The following is a 23,758-nucleotide window of genomic DNA, read 5'->3' as shown; positions in this document are numbered from 1 at the left end:
AGAGAAATGCATAATACATGATATACAGTAAAAAAATTAAAAAAATAAAAAATAAATGCATAATACATTAAATACAGAGTAAAGTGCATAATACATGATAGTAGCATAATGCATGTAAAAAACATGTATACTCAACTGTATAGCTATTATTAAAACTATTATTATTCATGTATAATTCATTATGACGACTACTGCTTCTAATAATATCAATAATGCTCACAATAGAACAGCGCACAAACAGCCAGCAAGAAGACTGCTGTATTTAAACCGCTGCGGAACTTACTTTATTCAGATTCATTGGATTTGGAGGGAACATTATATCGGTGGGAACAGAAGCCACTTCCGTTCTCGTCGGTGGGCTGCTATAGTTCTGTTTTATGGAGTTTGAAATAGTATAATAATACATATTGTGACGTTTAGAAATAGCTCGGGTTGTGTCGAAGGGGTTTGAAATCAATAGAGTGATATTTACCTGCGGCGGAGGCTTCATGCTGTCTTCCTTTGCCGGATTTATTATGGTTTAAACAGGAGCGGTTTTTCGAGAGACAGTGGGTAAGAGCAGGTGTTTTTATTGCTTTAATGTTTAATGTGATTTAAAGTAAAACATTTTTCAGTACGAACTGTTTCACTTCTTTACACTCGCCGCTGTTTCGTTTTTCAAAACCATTGCACGGTTTTGCAATACTACGTGATGTGTGCTGTTTGTGTTTTAAGCATAAGTCTCCGTTTCCTTAAATTATTTGAGTGGTGATTTAGTGTATCCTACTAATGTTGCTAAACGGGAGGATTTCAGCATATCATCTAGATGGTTTACACTGTATTTTGACAGTTAAGAGACTTGTCTGTCAGTTGTCAATGGCATAATCACGTCTCCTTTGTGTAACATGATAAATATCAGCCTTCCTGACGTCCATCTAACAAATAAAGTTAAATAAATAACCAATAAATCAAGACTACGCACTCAATGTGAGTTCATTGTATTAATGTTTTTCATATTTGCGTATCTGGTGTTATTAAAGGTGTCACTTTGTTGCTGTTGCTATTTCTCGGGGTTTAAAGTACAGTAGGTTATATTTTGTTGTTGATATGGTTTATTATTTGGGGTGGGTACCTTTGATGATACGCCTGGTGATTTCTCTATACACTACTAGCTGCTGTCCTGAGGCTGTGTGGTCCAGTGGTTAAAGAAACGGGCTATATAAAAAGAAAATAAAAATAAAGATTATTATTAGACAGTATTCAGAACTGGGCAGACACATGGCAAATTACATTTGATAGAGAAAAGTATAAGGTACTGCACGCAGGCAATAAAAATGTGCATTATAAATATCATATGGGAGAAGGAATCTATGAAAAAGACCTAGGAGTTTATGTTGACTCAGAATTTATGTCTTCATCTAGACTATGTGGGGAAGCTATAAAAAGGGCAACAAGATGCTCGGATATATTGTGGCCGGGATACAGTGGCTCTCAAAAGCATTCACCTCCCTTGGACTTTTCCACATTTTATTGTGTTACAACATGGAATCAAAATTGATTTAATTAGGAGTTTTTGGCACTGATCAACACAAAAAAGTCCATAATGTCAAAGTGAAAAATAAAATCTACAAATTGTTCTAAATTAATTGCAAATACAAAACAGAAAATAATTGATTGCATAAGTATTCACCCCCTTGAGTCAGTATTTGGTAGAGGCACCTTTGGCAGCAATTACAGCCATGAGTCTATTTGGATAAGTCTCTACCAGCTTTGCACATCTGGACAATTTTTTCCCATTCTTCTTTGCAAAATTGCTCAAGCTTTGTCAAGTTGGATGGGGACCTTTGGTGAACAGCAATTTTCAACTCTTTCCACATATTCTCAATTGGATTGAGGTCCGGGCTTTGACTGGGCCACTCCAGTACATTGACCTTTTTGTTTTTAAGCCACTCCAGTGTGGCTTTGGCTGTATGTTTGGGGTCATTGTCCTGCTGGAAGATGAATCTTCTCCCAAGTCCCAGGTCTCTTGCAGACTTCAGCAGGTTTTCCTCCAGAATTCCTCTGTACTTTGCTGCATCCATTTTGCCCTCTATCTTCACAAGCTTTCCAGGCCCTGACGCAGAGAAGCATCCCCATAGCATGATGCTGCTACCACCACTATGCTTCATGGTAGGGATGGTGTTCTCAGGATGATGTGCGGTGTTAGGCTTGCGCCAAACATAGTGCTTAGCGTTGAGGCCAAAAAGTTCTATTTTGGTCTCATCAGACCATAGAAACTTCTTCCACTTGGTCTCTGAGTCTCCCACATGCCTTCTGGCAAACACTAGCTGAGATTTGATGTGAGTTTTTTCAACAATGGCTTTCTTTTTGCCACTCTCCCATAAAGGTCAGTTTTGTGAAGCACCCGGGCTATTGTTGCCGTATGCACAGTGTCTCCCAACTCAGCCGTGGAGGCTTGGTGGCCTCCCTGACTAGTGCCCTTCTCACCCGGATACTCAGTTTTTGAGGATGGCCTGTTCTAGACAGATTCACAGTTGTTCCATATTCTCTCCATTTCTTAATAATGGACTTTACTGTGCTCCGGGGGGTATTCAGTGCCTTGGAAATGTTCTTATATCCTACCCCTGATTGGTGCTTTTGAAGAACCTTATTCTGGATTTGCTTTGAATGTTCCTTTGTCTTCATGATGTAGTTTTTGTTAGGAAATGTACTAACCAACTGTGGGACCTCCCAGAGACAGGTGTATTTAAACTGAAAAGTCCAAGGGGGGGTGAATACTTCTGAGAGCCACTGTATCCCGGGTTTAAAAGGCTTGTCATATGCAGACAGGCTAAAAGAATTGAATCTATTCAGTCTTGAACAAAGAAGACTACGCGGCGATCTGATTCAAGCATTCAAAATTCTGCATTCAAAATGCCGACCCAGGGGACTTTATCGACCTGAAAAAAGAAACAAGGACCAGGGGTCACAAATGGAAGTTAGATAAAGGGGCATTCAGAACATAAAATAGGAGGCACTTTTTAACACAGAGAATTGTGAGGGTCTAGAACCAACTCCCCAGTAAAGTTGTTGAAGCTGACACCCTGGGATCCTTCAAGAAGCTGCTTGATGAGATTCTGGGATCAATAAGCTACTAACAACCAAACGAGCAAGATGGGCTGAATGGCCACCTCTTGTTTGTAAACTTTCTTATGTTCTTTTTATTATTATTATTATTATTATTATTATTATTATTATTATTATTATTATTATTATTATTATTATTATTATTATTATTACTTCCAAAACATTTCAGTGATGTCCAGAACAGTGGCTGGCATTAGAGCAGCCTGCTGACAGGTTTGGCTATTTAGGGGTTGGATGAAAAAACACCTGCCATATGTAGGACACCCTTGCCTGGACTGATTAATAAATGGGCTCACTGAGCTGCTACCAGGTTTAGGGTCAATTCCGGTGATTAAATGTATGTATATATATATATATATATATATATATATGAACATAATTTGATCTGAAGGTGGTGCTGTGGGATGCTCCAGCCAAATGCTTGTAAACTGGGTCATCACTGCAGTAGAGCACAGTGCTTAAGGGAATGAAAGCCCATTACTGTGCCAGGTCTTTAATTGTTACAATACAGTTGATAGCTAATGCAAAGGGCATTTTTTTGTACTTTAATTGCATTTACTTCTGGACCACTGTATCCCTAACAAGGCCCCCTGTGTTAGCTTTACAGCAAGAGGAGCTCGCTTACAGATGGCTAATATGCCAAGAACACAAAGGAGAGCTAAGAAAGGCCTTCATTCTCTGAATTCACTGGGCTGTATGTGATTAGCTGGGCTTATTGAATTAAACCAATAAATTACGTTGTTTTGACTATGCATAGAGTGGTTAACTGTAAATAAATTAAATAAATGCACAAACAAGAAATAACTAAATTAATAAATGTTATCAATAACAGTGAAGAAGGCCTTGCATTATGTTACATCCTTAAACACAAATTATTACTTGGCATGTACAGCCTGTTTTAATAATACAGTTCTAAAGGCTTCTGTAGAGTGGGATATTAGTTAATGAACTGAACCAAATGAAAATCATGCTGAACTTCTTTAATAACTGATGATTTTGTTACTAACGGATTCAAATATTCTCCAACTAGCTTCACTGGGGTCTTTTGATATTATATGAAGCTGCATAAGGTGACTATGTCATTGTGTATGAGCCTGACTGTGTATAAGAACCCTTTATTTCTTTGGAGATTATTAATTCACCCTTTTGAACTTCATTTTCATGTCAGGCAAACAATAGTAACACTGGACCATGCATAAACATTTTTATTATTTGCTATAGTGTATAGAGGCTACATGTTTACATGGCTAGTTACAAACACTGGATCTCATTATCGTGTCCCATTGAAGACTGCTGTCAATCTACAGTATGAGCATGTTGCTAGAGTTCTGTGGGATGAACTGTAGCAGTTGTGCTTTACTCTGCGGTCCTGCCAGTATACACACTCGTTCCAAGACTTCTCCTCTCCAGGACTCAGGGCGGGCATGATAAATGACTGGCTGGAGCCGCCCCTCCAGATTTCTGAATCGATTTCTGACTTTGGTGCCCTGTTGTTTGTGTAGGTAGAGCACATTGACTCATGGCTCAGGGCTTTGCCTGGAATCTCTGATCCATGCTGCAAATTAACAGGCCAGCGTGTGCTTTCTGAATGCATTAAGGGGAGTATCAAGGCAGGAGCACTACGTTTTTGCTTCAGAGGCGTGCATTAGTTTGTAACTTTAGGAGGCCAGGGCTTCAAGGGTTTTTTCATGGGAGAGGTCCATGATTGTTTTGGTTTGGTGTATGAACGTTTCTGGTAGCCTTACAGTAATTTGTAGCTATTGATATCCTAAGAATTAAGGCAGCACCATAATTTGAATATATTAAGAGGGTTAGTCTTACTAAGAAAAACACACTGAGGATGTGCATTTTCCCTTACTGTTGGATTACAGTATATTCAGTTGTCACCATACTGGTTATTAGCCTAGTTATTGTCCAGTATAGCCACTGCTTGTCAGCATGGTGGTGGATCTACTACCTTTGCAAGTACATTTGCAACTTTTTGCAGTTTTGCCAAGTTGTTTCCTTGTTTACACAGTACTATTCATTTGTCTCATGAATGTTGATTTTCTTTACCATACCTCTCTGGAGTTTACATTAGTGATGCTTTGCCATGATTTCACAGTGCTTCACGGTGCTACACTTTGCTGTGCTATTTGCTGTGGGTTGTTTCATGCTGCTGTTGGCTTGAATTGAGATTTTACGATAGGGGGTGTGCTGCATGTTACTAACGGGCTTGCTTTTGTTTTCGTAGGTGATAGAAACCCGAGCGGCAATGCTGACGCTGGCGAGCAAGCTGAAACGGGACGATGCAGTAAAGAGTGGCCACAGCAACAGTGCCGTCACAGACTCTGCGCGAAGGGTGTCTATACGAGACAGGCTGCTGGTGAAAGGTAGTGCTCTCCAGTACAAACTCCCACTCGCAGCTCACTCTTGTGTTGTGTTTGTTGTGTTGGGCAGTATACAGTCCAGTCATTTGGGATGTAAATGGACATACATCTAGTGAAATCAGCTGAAATAAATTGCACCTCTCAAATGTATACTTACACACAGAGATTCCTCCGCATTCTTCTGCTCAGAAAAGCTGCTGTTTTACTGAATTGAAAAGGTTCTGCTGTTTGACTGATTGTGTGTCACCTTTGATTTTAAACACTGTTGGTTATCAGAGAAAGAAAAGCAATGGTAGCCGAGAAACTGGGAGACAGAGTGATGGCAATAATTGTTTAGCTATGAGGGTTAGACTTCTCTGCGCAGCGTCTCCGAGCTTAATGTGATTTTAAAACCCATTCCCTTCTCTTTGTATGACAGGTGGTTAAACAGAGGTCAGCAATCGCTATTCCCGTACTGTATGTCTAATGCTTTGGGATTTTTTTAAAAAGATTGAAAAAAAAACACTGTGTATTTATAATGCAGGCATCTGTGTTTAATTAGTGCTAGAGGTTTATAACATCTGTTTTTTGATTAAGACCACTTCAGTATGCAGTGCTCAGAAGCCATGCGGTCTCAATTATCTGTAGAGCATCTTGAACTAGACTTACTGCTAGGGGTACCTAGAGTTTACCTTCAGGCTTTAAAAAGGGTGTGTTAAATTCAGTAGCTTCATGAGACATAATAAGTGACATTTTAATAGCATTTTGCAGGGATTCCTATTGCAGAGCAGTGTCACCCATTCCAGGTTTTACTGTGAGCTTGATTAGCCACAGTGTGTAACACGCTCAAGTGTGTCTTTTTTAATTTGTAGTGAAACAAGGAATGGATCAAACTGCTACGCAAGTCTTATTTCCATCCCTGCGTTTGAGTATAAATAAAACAAAAATTAAATAATGATGTATTGCCCTCATCTCTCTCTCTCTTTTTTCCACTGCATTGTCTATTCACCTCCCTGAATCTGTCTGCTCTTCCTTCTCTTTCGGCTCCTCTGTTCTTTCATCCCACATGCTATACGACAGGAATATACATATCGGTTGCTTCCCACGTACACTTCACAGTTGAAATGCCTACTTTAAGAGATTGTTTCTCCCCTAAGGATCTAGAAAAAAAGACACTGCAGTACTTTCTATATTGGATTTAAATTCCACTGTGTTGCTGTCGTTTTCACATGAAAAAATGAATAACAGCCTTCCGTGTCTTGGTCATATATATGTGAAATCAAATTCAGATTTACTCTGAATGACTCTTAATGAACAAAAGTGGAAAGTAAGATGTTAAATATTATAATAAGAAATGATTGCTGCAAAGAGTGGTGTTCAAAGAGTACAGTCAGTAATCCGCAAAGTCTAGTAACCTGGTTGTTAAACAACCTGACCACCACTGTATCTGGTCCTAATAAAACTTGGATTATTATTGCTTTTTTAACATTGATTTTGTAAATAGGTTCATATTTGCCAGCGTTATGCTTTTAAACTATGCAAAGCTAAATCACAGTAGTTTACAGTCTTGCATTGCATCCCCGTTGCTTTCAGGGTATGGGTTTAATAATCCAGGAAATCAACTAACCAGACTGCTTTTTCACATTTCTTCTTGGCAGCGCCAGCATGCTAATTCATCACCTTTTAAAGCACAGAAGGTCAATACACTAGAGTAAAAAACTGTAAATTCAGTGCACTGGTAGCATTTTGATATTAACTGGTGACATTTGACAAAAACTGGGGGCACCGATCTCTTCTATTTAGCAGCACATTTCAGAAGGGTATCCGTATGCCAGGTTCTGAATTTAATAAATATTTTTGGAAGTGCAGTGAACATCTGAAATGGTTGCATTGCTACAGAGGTCAACGTTTGCAGACAGACAGATCCTTTTGGACTGACGGTCATAAATTAATGGCCTTCCCTCCAGCGGTGACACATTTATATTTTGAATTGTTTCGTGAATACCATAAGACAGCTTTATTGAACTCTTATATTTCTGAAAGTGGGAGATCAGGTCCCTGCATGTTTAAGTTAGCTTGCTTCAGTTTGAGGTGTATTCAGTGCACATTTGCCAAAACTGCAAACCTTTCTTTTATTTTTTTGGTTTTGAAATGAAAACAAAAAAAATGTGAATAATTATTTCTAACACATCTTAAATATGAAATATGAATAACACGTAACTTACAATAAAACATCTGAATAATCAAACACTGCTTCTCTTTTTTCACAACAAACTATCCTGTGCAATTGACTAGCGCAAGCTTAAAATTGGCAACTTGCTGCAACCAGGATTGGAACCACACTCGCATGACTCCCCCTGCACTGATACAGGGGTCAGCAAACAATGCTTCAGTACCCATGCTTTTGTTTACCTTGTGACTTTCAAAAGAGCCTCACCAATACTTTTTACAGTTACAACTTGGATGCCTTAAATTAGAAATGATCAAAGTGGGACATACTGTAAAGTTTGTTTCCTTGAACCATACTGCAAATTAGACTGAAATGGAGTAATCAAGTAAGTAATCAGGCTTATATCTTAGGACATCATTACAGTGTTATGTGTGTGTTACTCTGGGCACCTCTGAAATTAGTAATGACAGCCTCTGAAACATAAGGTGATTAGTGTTCCGCGGTATATAGATACCTAATATCGGCGTAAAATAAAAATATCGAACTATCACGGTTTTTCGATACCTTATTTGTTTTTTTTGAGCTTTTAAAACAAATTTAATTGTGTGCTTTAAAAACTATATAAACTAAGCTCACTCATTTCCGCTTCACAAAAGTGACCAACTACCCTGTGCATTCTGGGGAAATTGTGTGTGGTCCAGTGGTTAAAGAAAAGGGCTTGTAACCAGGAGGTCCCCAGTTCAAATCCCATCTCAGACACTGACTCATTGTGTGATCCTGAGCAAGTCACTTAACCTCCTTGTGCTCCGTCTTTCGGGTGAGACGTAATTGTAAGTGACTCTGCAACTGAGGCATAGTTCATACACCCTAGTCTCTGTAAGTCGCCTTGGATAAAGGTGTCTGCTAAATAAATAAATAAATAAATTACATTACTGCAGCAGTCATGGCGAATGCCTGCGAGTGAAGCTTGGTGTGGAACTATTTTGGATTTCAGCCAGATGACAACAGCAATCTGGTTGAAGGCGGACAGTCAAAATATCGAACATGTTTTAAAGAAGTGAAAAACAAACAGGGAATGCTACTAATTTATTGAAATATCTTTCAGATCGCCACCCCGATCTCTTTTGCTGAAATTTACTTTGACTGTAGTTTCTTCCGTTCTTTTAGTTTCAAGTGAATCCCAGTGCATGTTACTTATAAAAAAAAAAAAAAAAAAAAATAGACACGGCAAAGATAACACAAAATAGGAATGCGCTGGAAGCTGATCAAAAGGGACTCCATTGATGCCTGTTTACTTCGTCATTACAGTGCATTTGCTAGAAAGTGCAAAAATAAAATTTGCCAACATGTCATTAAAACTCTACCGCATGTCAAATCTTAGCAAGGTTTTTATATTCTTTGGATTTTGTGTTAATTTGTATTTTATGTGCATGTAATGTGATTGCTGTGAAAATCCTGTGTTTTTAATTGCATGCATGAGTAGTGGAAAGACTAGGATGAATACAGGCTTCACTTTCAGCATATCAGTTTCCCTAACAGGATCAATGTGGAGGCAGCAGCGTGGAGTAGTGGTTAGTGCTCTGGACTCTTGACCGGAGGGTCGTGGGTTCAATCCCTGGTGGGGACACTGCTGCTGTACCCAGAGCCCTCACCCGCAGTGGTGGAACGACCTTCCTACGGATGTCAGGACTGCCCAGTCCCTGACCACCTTCCGGCGCCTCCTCAAGACACACCTCTTCAGACAACACCTGTAAAACTCAATTCTTCCCTTCTGGACAATATAGCACTCTGCCTTTAATGCACTTTAACTTGCACTTATCTGCTCCCTATTTTACTGTATTTAATCCTACACTTAACCCAATCTGTAGTATTTTGTATTTCACCTGCACTTGTATGTAACCCTGATGTAACTATCAACACTGTTATCTGCTCTTGAGCTGCCCCGATATCAAATCGTACTGTGTTTTGTATTTGCTCTTATTAGAACTGAAGTCATTATATTTTGTATCTTGCTCTTAATTGTACTGTAATTCTTTATGCATTTTTTGTATACAACTGTAAATTGCCCTGGGTAAGAGCGTCTGCTAAGAAATAAACAACAATAATTATAATTTGGATTATCAGCAGAAATGTAGAAATAGGAAAGCACTGGCAGTCGGCAGGACTGTAAAAATAGATGGATGGATTATAGCTGGATAAACAGAGCTGAACATGTGTTTGGTACTGTGTGTTTATTAGATTATACTGTATTCTGCTACTTTGAAATATTCACCTTTTTATTTGATTGATGTTGCCTAGTAGAAATACATTCAAATAAAGCTTCTCCTCATGGTGATGAAATCTAGGTCTTCATATTTTTTATATTATGATGTATGCAGACATAATGTCGTGTCTAGGCATGTTTGAAATATTCTGTGAGTACTGTATGTGAGTATTATTATATATATTTTTTTTTATTGACAATAAATCCACACATCTGTTGCGTGGGTTATCGTTTTCAATATTTTAATGTTACCATGGCAATATTTATTTGCATATATCATACAGAAAGCATTAGGGTTTGTATCTTGGATTTAGCTGGGAGTTTTATTTCAATGTTTCAGTATTCCGACAGTCATTTGTAGCATGAGACTATTAGTTTTCATCACTTACAAAATTATTTCAGGACCTCCCCCCATCCCAAACACACCTTAATGCATATAGTACAAATATGCTTTTTATTAAGGAAAAACAAATAAGTATTTTAAAAACACAGCTGTACTTTTGATTCAATGACTAGAGACCGTTCACATGAGTGCTGCTGCAGCTATTCTGCCAGCATCAAATCCTACAAGTCTGCACAGAGCTTGTGCTGATTGCACTTCCTGAGATTCTGTACCAGGGCGATTCCTTGATGAAGTGGTAGCTGAAAGGTGTTCTTTTAATATCTAATGTGTTGCGCTTTTTGTATCATTTGTGATACAGTGCCGTGAAAAAGTATTTGCCCCCTGTCTGATTTTCTGCATTTTTGCACATTTTTCACATTGTATTTGGTCAGATTTTTTTTGTGGGTTGTAGTAGTATATAGAGAGTCTCTGAGAAAAAATGACACCAAAGTTTGGTGCTTCTTTCATTTGTTTGGTGTGCAAGGTAATCAAACATGCAATCTTCAGGTGTGAAAAAGTTATTGCCCCCTCCCCGTTAACTCAACCCAATTAAAGGGATAATTAGAGTCAGCTGATTTGGGCCAGCCCTGCCCAATATAAATCTGACTAACTTTGGCCCTTACCATCAGAGTGAAGTTGTCAGCACACAGGATCTAGAGGCACATCATGCCACGAACAAAAGAAATTCCTGAAGACCTCTGGAAAAAAGTTGTTGATGCCTGTCAGTCTGGAAAGGGTTACAAAGCCATTTCTAAGGCTCTGGGGCTCCACCGAACCACAGTCAGAGCCATATTGTCCAAATGGAGAAAGATTGGGACAGTAGTGAATCATCCCAAGAGTGGCCGTCCTGCCAAAATCTCTCCAAGAGCAAGGTGTAAAATCGTCCAGGAAGTCGCAAAGAACCCTAGAACAACATCCAGGGATCTGCAGGCCTCTCTCGCCTCGGCTAAGGTCAGTGTTCATGACTCCACCATCAGAAAGACACTGGGCAGAAATGGGATTCATGGCAGAGTAGCAAGGCGGAAACCGTTGCTCACTAAGAAGAACATGAATGCTCGTCTCAAGTTTGCCAAAAAGCACCTTGATGATCCTCAAGAGTTCTGGAACAATGTTCTATGGACAGATGAATCAAAAGTGGAACTTTTTGGCCGACATGGGCCCCGTTATGTCTGGCGAAAAGTAAGAACCTCATACCAAAGGTCAAGCATGGTGGTGGTAGTGTCATGGTTTGGGGATGCTTTGCTGCATCAGGACCTGGACGCCTTGCCTTCATTGAAGGAACCATGAATTCTGCTCTGTATCAGAGAATTCTACAGGAGAATGTCAGGCCATCCATCCGTCCGTGAGCTGAAGCTGAAGCACAGCTGGGTCATGCAGCAAGACAATGATCCAAAACACACAAGCAAGTCTACATCAGAATGGTTGAAGAACAAGAAATTTAAAGTTTTGGAATGGCCTAGTCAAAGTCCAGACATAAACCCCATTGAGATGTTGTGGCAGGACCTGAAACGAGCAGTTCATGCTCAAAACCCCACAAATGTCACTGAGTTGAAGCAGTTCTGCATGGAGGAGTGGGCCAAAATTCCTCCACGGCGCTGTGAGAGACTAATCAATAACTACAGGAAGCATTTAGTTACAGTTATTGCTGCTAAAGGTGACGTAACCAGTTATTGAGTCTAAGGGGGCGATTACTTTTTCACACGGGGGCATTGGGTGTTGCATAGCTTTCTTTAATAAATAAATGAAATATGTATCACATTTTTGTGTTATTTGTTCACTCGGGGTCCCTTTTATCTAATATTAGGTTTTGGTTGAAGATCTGATAACATTCAGTGTCAAAAATATGCAAAAATGCAGAAAATCAGACAGGGGGCAAATACTTTTTCATGGCACTGTATGCATCTAAATATGTGCACCAAAGGGCATTTTGACATGTTGATAAATCTGGACACAGTGTGAGGCCAGCAGAAATGAACAAGATAAAAAGGGTTGGAGACGGGGTTAAAAGAGTTTTGCACAGAGCGGTGTGACTCTTTTTGTTCCTAATTAGACCTGGGAGATGGGCGTGCATACTGTAAGTCTCCATATGAGTATAAAAGACATGTGCATGATTAAGATGGGAATGAAGGATTATTTTCTGGTTGGAAGTAATCACATTGCATCTGCACCCCTCTGTCACTCGGTTGCAGCTGCTTTTATAATTGCACTTCATTCTGATTGCTTTCTTTTTTTCTCTTTGTTGCAGAAGTTGCAGAACTAGAAGCAAATCTTCCAAGTAAGTGAGCTTTTGCAATTCTGCTTTAAAAGACACTTTGGCTGCTAATTGGGAGAGACTCTTTTTAAATAAAGTAATACAAAATAATATGCAGTATGTCAAGACAAAAATAAGCATTATATTGTGAAAGAATAGCAGTATAAAATAAAACAATAATGTAAAAGGAGTCCTGTACGAATATAGATGCCAGAGATCCATTATGTCTGGCTAAGGTTTGTTTTAATGCCTGTGCTAATGCTTTACTTGCAGGGTTCGATATGTGCTTATTGATCTCTATATTGTTTTTATTCAGCTCTTGTTTTGGGACATTTTTATTGACTTTTGTTGTCTGATGCATTAGCTCCAGCTGATTCTAGTTAAGTTTTTAAATATCTTCATGCACCAAATAATTATTTTAGGATGCATTCATTCCTCTGATCTAGCACAGGCTACTTAGTGTGTCTCTGGCAGGCAGTTAGAACAGAAGAGCAGCTCTGGAACCCAGTCTTACCTCTGATCTAGCACAGGCTACTTAGTGTGCCTCTGGCAAGCAGTTAGAACAGAAGAACAGCTCTGGAACCCAGTCTTTTGAAATCACAACCACTCAGAATGGTTATAGTCCATCTAGAGCTAAAATATTGTTTCTATTTCTTCTACCTGTTTTTGCATCCAGGAGCAAAGGATACGACAGCAATTAGAAGAATGAATCATGCATTTGAAATATGAATAGCAGTCCCTTTGAAAATGAAACTCAAAAGGCCATGCGCTGGTATTACCTTGGCAGCCTCCCAGGGAAAGCTGTCAGATTCTTCCGTGCTCCAAAAAATACAATTCGGAGATTCTAGAACCTATTGTATGTTTTTGACTTCTTGTGGGGGAGCTGTACCCAGCTATTGCAATCCCTGTGAATAAAAGAGCTTCAGTCAGACGCATATTTCGTTTTCATCTTAAACATGTATTGTTTTCTTACTTGATAAAAAGATGTTCTTAAAAAATAACTTTGCAAGATATGAGTAAATGCTCCCCCATATCTCATTTTGCCATCAGGGACCTAGCATGCATCGTAAGGCATAGCCTTATCCCTACTTGCTTGACTTGATTGTATCTTTCGACCACCAATAGGGAATTCTGTCTGATCTGCTGGGTGATACAGCTTTAATATATATTATAAAATGCAAGCCTGCAATCCCTCATACAATGCATTTAATGCTGCTCCATATTTAGACATTTCTCATAGAAAACACTACGTTTGGGTTGACCATTTCAGTCCTGAATTTATTTTTGTCGAGCCATAGAATGCGGTGTGGTCCAGTGGTTAAAGAAAAGGGCTTGTAACCAGGAGTTCCCCGGTTCAAATCCCACCTCAGCCACTGACTCATTGTGTGACCCTGAGCAAGTCACTTAACCTCCTTGTGCTCTGTCTTTTGGGTGAGACGTAATTGTAAGTGACTCTGCAGCTGATGCATCGTTCACACACCCTAGTCGCTGAAAGTCGTCTTGGATAAAGGCGTCTGCTAAATAATAATAATAATAATAATAATAATAATAATAATAATAATTTAAGTTACATGATTCAAAAAGTAATTATTTTATTGAATATACATGAGAACAGGACAAAACATATATTTATACACTACCTCAGACTGGGACTGTTTGTAGGAGTTCCCTGAGGTGCCAACGCGATTTTAGATAAAGGGGCATTCAGAACAGAAAATAGGAGATACTTTTTAACACAGAGAATTGTGAGGGTCTGGAACCAACTCCCCAGTAATGTTGTTGAAGCTGACACCCTGGGATCCTTCAAGAAGGTGCTTGATGAGATTCTGGGATCAATAAGCTACTAACAACCAAATGAGCAAGATGGGCTGAATGGCTTCCTCACGTTTGGAAACTTTCTTATGTTCTTATGTTCTTATGATTTCCGATGATATATGGTAACATATGGCGCTAAGACTGAAAGGGTTAAAGTCCATCCAAAAACCTCAAAGTGGCCTTTTATCTCTATTTAGTAAATACTGAAAATGTTATTGACATGTACCTATGGTGTACTCCATATTAATTCCTCCTGTCTGGCTTAGAACAAGCAAGCTCCCCTTTGTCTGTATATCTTTAGTAAAGCCCCTTGCATTACACCCATTTGGACTCCACAGGGCTGCATGTTGAATCCACAGTAAAATAGAGGATTTCACTTTGAATAGCTTATGTTTTTATTAGCTGGAACAGTTGCCTTGTCTGCTAATACACTGTAAGCTGTTCATTGTGTCAATTCTTTTGAGGCTCCAGACTTGCGACTGAAGCTGCTGTTGCTCTTTCTTCTTCCAGATACGTGTAAAGTGAATTTCCCTGATGTAAACAAGCTCCACCACTTTCAGCTAGATGTCACTCCAGGTAACTGCTCTGTCAAACAGTTTATTGGCAATGAGTCCTGATACAAAGGGCCTTCCTGCAGCACTAATAAGAGTGTTGTCCCATTTTATTCATTTTTAAGTTTAATGCAGACGCAGAGTTTTACTGGAAGGGATGTTAGACTTCAGTACATACATACCTACATACATACATACAAGTTCACAAGAAACGCATGACGTTGCCTTTGCTGTGTCCCGTGTCGTATGTATAACAGCATTATGTTTTTATACATATTGCCGACTAAATAAAATTCACACATCATGGGGTCATAAATTAATATTTGTCAACACTTACGCCATACGCCACGCTCCCTCCTGCTACAGTGCTGGCTTTCTGTTCCCACAATACGCCACTCATTTCAGTCGGAGCACCAGCATTGTTGCAGGACGGAGCTTGAACTGGATACACTGCGATGTTTAGAAAAGAAAAAACTTTGACAAACTTTTCTGAGTAAAAGCTGAAAAAAGTAAACCTGTAGTTTATTTACCTTTGATGTATTAATAATAATAAAAAAATCTATCTGAACTATTGGGAATATGTTGCAAAAATGTTTGCCATATGAACAACACAGGATACAGCAGTGGTAATGTGTTTCAACACAGGATACAGCAGTAGTAATGTGCTTCAACACAGGATACAGCAGTGGTAATGTGTTTCAACACAGGATACAGCAGTGGTAATGTGTTTCAACACAGGATACAGCAGTGGTAATGTGTTTCAACACAGGATACAGCAGTAGTAATGTGCTTCAACACAGGATACAGCAATGGTAATGTGTTTCAACACAGGATACAGCAGTAGTAATGTGCTTCAACACAGGATACAGCAATGGTAATGTGTTTCAACACAGGATACAGCAGTAGTAATGTGCTTCAACACAGGATACAGCAATGGTAATGTGCTTCAACACAGGACACAGCAGTAGTAATGTGCTTCAACACAGGATACAGCAGTGGTAATGTGTTTCAACACAGGATACAGCAGTGGTAATGTGTTTCAACACAGGATACAGCAGTAGTAATGTGTTTCAACACAGGATACAGCAGTAGTAATGTGCTTCAACACAGGATACAGCAGTAGTAATGTGCTTCAACACAGGATACAGCAATGGTAATGTGCTTCAACACAGGACACAGCAGTAGTAATGTGCTTCAACACAGGATACAGCAGTGGTAATGTGTTTCAACACAGGATACAGCAGTGGTAATGTGTTTCAACACAGGACACAGCAGTAGTAATGTGCTTCAACACAGGATACAGCAGTGGTAATGTGTTTCAACACAGGATACAGCAGTAGTAATGTGCTTCAACACAGGATACAGCAATGGTAATGTGCTTCAACACAGGACACAGCAGTAGTAATGTGCTTCAACACAGGATACAGCAGTGGTAATGTGTTTCAACACAGGATACAGCAGTAGTAATGTGCTTCAACACAGGATACAGCAATGGTAATGTGCTTCAACACAGGACACAGCAGTAGTAATGTGCTTCAACACAGGATACAGCAGTGGTAATGTGTTTCAACACAGGATACAGCAGTAGTAATGTGCTTCAACACAGGATACAGCAATGGTAATGTGCTTCAACACAGGACACAGCAGTAGTAATGTGCTTCAACACAGGATACAGCAGTGGTAATGTGTTTCAACACAGGATACAGCAGTGGTAATGTGTTTCAACACAGGATACAGCAGTGGTAATGTGTTTCAACACAGGATACAGCAGTAGTAATGTGCTTCAACACAGGATACAGCAGTAGTAATGTGCTTCAACACAGGATACAGCAGTGGTAATGTGTTTCAACACAGGATACAGCAATGGTAATGTGTTTCTTGTGAACACAGCAGTGGGTTCTGGAGCACTTCAATGAATATTAAACTTACTTTTCACATGCATTAGCAGCTGTGTGCAGAAATCTATTACCCTGTCCCTTCGTATGAGTGCATCTCGATGTCTTAAGGAGAATCACCTTTCACTCATAAAAACATTTTAATTCACTTCAAAGAGTAAAGATTGTCAATTGCGCTTTCATCTTCTCAAGCAATCAGACCGACAGCTCTCAAAAGGTTTCAGTTTCTCATTGCTGATTTCATTTCTGACTCATTAGAATTCTGCTGCATAATTTATTAAAATGCTGTTGACAGTGAATTCAGTACGCACTATGCATTTATTTTCAGTACGTTCATTACAAAGCTAACATTGATGAACACCTTTTGCAAAATCCAGTGTCTCCATATATTCTTGAACTTCATTCCAACTTGTTTTTGCTGTGCAGACATTTTCATTAATGTTTCCAAAACATGAAATTCATGCTTGAAAACCAGAAATGCTTCTGAGTATCTCCAAAGCACTTTGATTTTTGTGTTTTTGGGAAACACACTATATGTACAAATGTCTAGTTTTACAGTTTGTTGTTTGTTGCTAAAAATAATGGTCTAACTTTGCATTTCTTCAAATCTAATAATACTACTAATAATACATGTAAAGGATTCACAGTATGTACTGCAATAGTGTATATCTGAAATACTAACATTGCTGTGGTGTATAACATCTTCTGTTTGGAATCAAGAGGTCTGTACGAGGCATCTGTATATTTTGGAAACAAAAAGGCATGGAGCACCAGATCTAGGGTTACGAGCTTCCTATATGGAATGGATACCAAAAAGATCTCCCTGCTTCATTTTGAATACAGACTGCAATCAGAGTTTAACACTTTGTGATTATGGGGGACAGTAGGTACAATGCGGTATGTATGAACTCTGATATCTACTGAATCCCTAATGATGTAGCTATCTGCATTCCACAATAAGTTCTTTCTATGGAATCCTAACCATAATGTACATACATACATACATACAGCAGCTGTTTTCTTATAATGTGTGCCTTATTGAAGTTGTGTTTTTGTATGTTTAAATCATGTTTGTTTATTTTAAATGTTATTTACCCGCATAATGTGTGTTCCTATTCCGCCTATAAAAGTAATGACTTTTCAAAAAGTCAAGGGTCATAGTCTTAGTCATTGTTTTAAATAAAATGAAATATCTGATCCAAATGCTGAAAAATTCGCAGCAGTGAAGATTGCCATTCTGTATTGGGATTTCTGACAGGAAATGGTCTGTGAAAGTGATATTGCATTAGAAAAAATCAGCGCTTTTAAAGTTTCCACTATTTTAAGTCCAATTTGACAGGATTGTTTTATGCAAAAAAGGAAGAATGTCATTCCTTGACTGAAGACAAATTGTAAGAATTGTAATGACACAATTCAAGTCTGTATCCCTGGTGATCTGTATCACTCAGAATCATAGTCTGTATCCCTGGTGATCTGTATCACTCAGAATCATTATTATTATTATTATTATTATTATTATTATTATTTATTTTTTAGCAGACGCCCTTATCCAGAGCGACTTACAATTGTTACAAGATATCACATTATACATTATTTCACATTATACAGATATCACATTATTTTTACATACAATTACCCATTTATACAGTTGGGTTTTTACTGGAGCAATCTAGGTAAAGTACCTTGCTCAAGGGTACAACAGCAGTGTCCCCCACTGGGGATTGAACCCACAACCCTCCGGTCAAGAGTCCAGAGCCCTAACCACTACTCCACACTGCTGCCCCATAGAATCATAGTCTGTATCCCTGGTGATCTGTATCACTCAGAATCATAGTCTATCCCTGGTGATCTGTATCACTCAGAATGATAGTCTGTATCCCTGGTGATCTGTATCCCTGGTGATCTGTATCACTCAGAATCATAGTCTGTATCCCTGGTGATCTGTATCACTCAGAATCATAGTCTATCCCTGGTGATCTGTATCACTCAGAATGATAGTCTGTATCCCTGGTGATCTGTATCCCTGGTGATCTGTATCACTCAGAATGATAGTCTGTATCCCTGGTGATCTGTATCACTCAGAATGATAGTCTGTATCCCTGGTGATCTGTATCACTCAGAATCATAGTCTGTATCCCTGGTGATCTGTATCACTCAGAATGATAGTCTATCCCTGGTGATCTGTATCACTCAGAATCATAGTCTGTATCCCTGGTGATCTGTATCACTCAGAATGATAGTCTGTATCCCTGGTGATCTGTATCACTCAGAATGATAGTCTGTATCCCTGGTGATCTGTATCACTCAGAATGATAGTCTGTATCCCTGGTGATCTGTATCACTCAGAATCATAGTCTGTATCCCTGGTGATCTGTATCACTCAGAATGATAGTCTGTATCCCTGGTGATCTGTATCCCTGGTGATCTGTATCACTCAGAATGATAGTCTGTATCCCTGGTGATCTGTATCACTCAGAATGATAGTCTGTATCCCTGGTGATCTGTATCACTCAGAATCATAGTCTGTATCCCTGGTGATCTGTATCACTCAGAATGATAGTCTATCCCTGGTGATCTGTATCACTCAGAATCATAGTCTGTATCCCTGGTGATCTGTATCCCTGGTGATCTGTATCACTCAGAATGATAGTCTGTATCCCTGGTGATCTGTATCACTCAGAATGATAGTCTGTATCCCTGGTGATCTGTATCACTCAGAATCATAGTCTGTATCCCTGGTGATCTGTATCACTCAGAATGATAGTCTATCCCTGGTGATCTGTATCACTCAGAATGATAGTCTGTATCCCTGGTGATCTGTATCCCTGGTGATCTGTATCACTCAGAATGATAGTCTGTACCCCTGGTGATCTGTATCACTCAGAATGATAGTCTGTATCCCTGGTGATCTGTATCACTCAGAATCATAGTCTGTATCCCTGGTGATCTGTATCACTCAGAATGATAGTCTGTATCCCTGGTGATCTGTATCACTCAGAATCATAGTCTGTATCCCTGGTGAATGTCATGCATTTGACTCCATGTCTTGACCGCTAGTTGTTCTGATTAACATTTGAAGGGTCACTGTAGGGTTGTTGAAAGGTAAGTGAAGCATCAGTCACTCCTTCGTATGCTTAGCACAGAGGCGATAGCTTTTCAATGTTAATGCTTCTGGAAGACAGTCAGCCTTTAAAAAAACACAGGCCACACAGGTCAGAATAGAGAAAGTAGCCCGAAGCCTCATTTGTGTTTGCTACTGAGCATCATGCATCCTACATCCTGCATCCTCACACCAGGATACCCGCTGGCTTTCCAAGAATTGTCTTTCAAGTTTTTCATCTGAGCCTCCAAAGATGTGTCCCTGACGCACACAGCGGTTTCCAGGGTTTATTGAGGTTTACGCAGTGAGCTGGCATCCTGTTCTGGAAATTGCATCTGTTTGCTTGCTGATCCTTTAACGGGTAACAAAGCATACATATCTACATTATAGAAGTCAGTGTTGTCATATTTACTAAGCATTACTGAGTGTTTTTTTTTTTTCCATCATGGAAACAAGCAACAAACACCACTCCTGGCTGTTTACTTTCTGCTGGTTCGATAATGTCACGCCTGGAAGGAGACAGCAAGGGTTATTTTTAGGGAGTTTCTCTGAACAGATCAATAGTGACCCGGGTCCATTGATCTTTGCAAATGATCATGATGCTCTCAGGCAGGCTCATTTAAACTGTTCTAAATTGCTGCTCATAAACTGTCCATCTATCCTTTAGCAAATGTTCATGCTGTTTACATTGTACCCTCCAGTGTAAAATTTATTACTGAGTTTGTTTTTCGACCAACTGCACAAGTATTAGCATGTTTTGTTTGCACACACCCCCTTCCCTGTGATAGACGTTGAATAACCTTGAAGCTTCCAATGGCTATACACTCTTTTGATGATCATGCTCTGTTATGTAACTAAAAAGAATTCCACTTGTAGAACAGCCCTAGCTCAGTCTCACTGTACGGGTGTAGTTATGTTTAACAGTATGTTGAAAATAGGAAGTTGAGTTGAAAACTAAAATAAGGACCCCATTTACAGAACCATTGCTGTCTTTAAATGCTGCAGTGAAAAAAAAAAAAAAAAAAGATTCTTTGAGTCACAACGGGGTGTGTGTCTCAAGGATCCTTTGTAATCAAGAGAGATGCTCCTGCGCCTATTTTGACACATTAGTATGGCCTTCTCAGGTAACAGTAAGCTGGCAGATCTTGGATGTCCTGCTCCCTTTTAGTTTACAAAATCCAATTTTTAAAGTAAATTGTAGTTGTAAGGCCACTGGTACTAATGGGTGTCCATATGATCATTACTGTGCTATCCATCCTTCGTCCATCTTCCATCACTCCAACAGCATTACCGCAATAACTTTAGTGTTTTACAAAACTGCGTGAGACTTCATAGAAAGCAAAATACAACCAAGACGTGTGGCAGTCTGTCGTGGAGCTTGTTCTTTGCTTCTGGTGCCATTATTTCCTTTGTGATCTGAAAGGTTTAGGTCTGTTCAGGCACGGTGAGAGAGCCAGTCTGTACAGTTCAGGTACATTGTGTTGAGCATTAAATGAGGAGCCCATAACTTAACTCCATTTTAACTGAGGTGATTTTTAAAAAGTGTATTTATGAGCCTTTCATGCACCCAGTATATGAGTTTAATCTCTGTCAGGTCTTGCTTATGCAGTGCTTCAATTCAATTCAAAACATTTTCAAGGCTGTTCAAGTAAGGTGGTCAACTTCAGCTTCTAAGAGCCTTCAGGTATTAAAGTATGTTAGCCACTGCCTTCTCATACTCTGAAAAATGGAAGCAGACTGTTTTCTAAACAACATTGTTTGCTTGAAATCATCTGGCTATTCCTGGCCTTTTTTTGTTTTTTCTTTTTCTTTTTTTAATGTTTTAAGCCCTTGCATTGGCCATTTGTGTCATTGCCTGGCTCTGAGAATCTGGGCCTTTCTTTTGAATCCGGTGGTGTTTTATTATTCTTTTTTAAAGGCACTGCTGGTTGGCGGCTGGCTGTCTATAACACTATTAGGAAGACGACCTTCCTTTTTCACTTTATATTGAGCTACGTGTTGCGCCGAGGCACCAATTCCAATATAAAAAAGATAACAACCCCATGCAACTGTACCATATATTATAGCAGGCATTTTGTATCTGAATAAAAAAAGCCTTATGCAAGATTTCACTGTATAAGAATATACATGCCTACCATAAACTATAAAGTTAAAAAAAAAAAAAAAAAAAAAAAAAACTTTCAGTATTCGGTTTGGATTTGTTCAGCCTTCTTTAATACACTATATGCTCTTCCTGAAATGCTTTTCTGAGTCGTTTTATTTTTCAATGAACGTGTGTGTGTTTTTTCATTATTAATAGCCATTAACAAAACATTGTCTTAGTGCTAAGGTAAGACTTGTACTGTATTCAGAAATTAGCATGCTTTCTCAGTGCAAGCAAGCAGTACTTCTAGCAAATTGGTATGAGTTTGAAATTAGCTTTAGTAATATATTCTCCTACTTGTTTAGATTCACTTTGTATGTCATTATCTGTGTAAGTCACAGGGACTTTTTAAAACTCCCCTGGTCTGTAGCGGGAAGTAGCGGGAAGTTGATCTAGTAAGCTAATGAAAATGCACATCTACTGAAGACCTCCAGTGTCTCACAAAGTGTATTCGATCACTGATTACCAGTTATCTATTGAGTTCTCCTGGAAAGTCAAGGGTCACTGGCTATTTGAACTCGCTCAAACAGACCTGGCTCTTAGATTTGACAAGTCTGTAATAAACGTTCTTGTCGGGTCACTTTTTACAACAGGTCAGGACAGGTCAGGACATATTATCTAAAGCTGATGGATCCAAAGGTATTTTGTAATGGAGTGGTGGATGTCATATAATCATTGTTGGGCTGTAGTCTACTGTTTCCACAGACTATGCTTCTGAATAAAAATAAATGATAATAAAGTATGTATTTTTGTAGTTTTTCTCCCAGTCACTAGAATCGCTTTGTTCCGGCCATCAGGAACCAGTGTCTTTTTTAACTGTTGCCTTAATTCCGTTGGTTGTTACAGTTTTAAATCAATATAAGCAACAGTTTGCATTAGTCCTCCGACGCATGTGCTGTCAGCCGACCGCTTCTTTTCACTCTACAGCGTCAGAGAACAACGCATCTCTGGGCAGCTTACAGGCAAGCCCGCAGGCGCCCGGCCAGTCTACAGGGGTTGCTGGTGCGCTGAGGACACCCTGGCCGATCTAAGCCCTCCCCTCCCGGGTAGCACTCAGCCAATTTTGTGTCGCCCCCTGGGAACTCCCGTCCACGGTCAGCAGAGGAAAAATGCCGATTCTATGCTCCTGATTTTCTCTAGACCCCGTTCAGGTTTTCCTTACTACTGTGTAGGATTTCCTAATTTATCTCGAGTGAGCCACAGCAATGATCAATAAATCTTTAATTGCAGCGATAGCAGCCTGGAATCCTGGTGTGCCAGCACTGAGCAATCTGATAAGAATGAACTCAGTATATAGTTTATGTGCTGGCAATGCTTTACTTTATTGGGTTAGTTTTTTTTTTTTTTTTTTTTTAAACTAATATAAAAAGGATCCAAAAATAATATATATAAAAACTGGAAACGCGGAACACTGTGTATCATGTATTATGCATTTTCACTGTATTTCATGTATTGTGCATTTTTCACTGTATTATGCTTTTTTTGTTTACTGTATATCATGTGTTATGCATTTCTCTGTATATAAAGTATTATGGATTTTCTTGTTATTATTATTATTATTATTATTATTATTATTAATAATTTCTTAGCAGACGCCCTTATCCAGGGTGACTTACAATTGTTACAAGATTTCACATTATACAGATATCACAGTATTTTTACATACAATTACCCATTTATACAGTTGGGTTTTTACTGGAGCAATCTAGGTAAAGTACCTTGCTCAAGGGTACAA

The 23,758-nt window shown here is 39.1% G+C and overlaps 1 protein-coding gene across 4 annotated transcripts in view; it reads left to right on the top strand.

Moving 5' to 3' along the window:
* The first annotated feature begins 300 nt into the window (after nucleotides 1-300).
* Nucleotides 301-23,758, top strand: part of LOC117426447 (NEDD8-conjugating enzyme UBE2F-like) — a 48,514-nt gene continuing 25,056 nt past the window's right edge. Inside the window, exons 1-4 of one of the 4 annotated variants that reach the window (XR_009330600.1) lie at nucleotides 302-552; nucleotides 5,339-5,477; nucleotides 12,514-12,543; nucleotides 14,845-14,910. Coding sequence is in view for 3 of the 4 variants with exons in the window: in XM_059034050.1 (XP_058890033.1) it covers nucleotides 5,360-5,477; nucleotides 12,514-12,543; nucleotides 14,845-14,910 (214 nt within the window). In the remaining variant the exon portion in view is untranslated. Of the gene's footprint in view, nucleotides 553-5,338; nucleotides 5,478-12,513; nucleotides 12,544-14,844; nucleotides 14,911-23,758 lie in introns of all 4 variants that reach the window. The other 3 variants (XM_059034050.1, XM_059034051.1, XM_059034052.1) reach the window with 3 other exon arrangements.

Source organism: Acipenser ruthenus, chromosome 11 (assembly GCF_902713425.1).
Source record: "Acipenser ruthenus chromosome 11, fAciRut3.2 maternal haplotype, whole genome shotgun sequence".
In the NCBI taxonomy this organism is placed as follows: Eukaryota; Metazoa; Chordata; class Actinopteri; order Acipenseriformes; family Acipenseridae; genus Acipenser; species Acipenser ruthenus.
The sequence above is the reverse complement of the archived record's forward strand: the minus strand, read 5'-3'. Positions and strand labels throughout refer to the sequence as shown.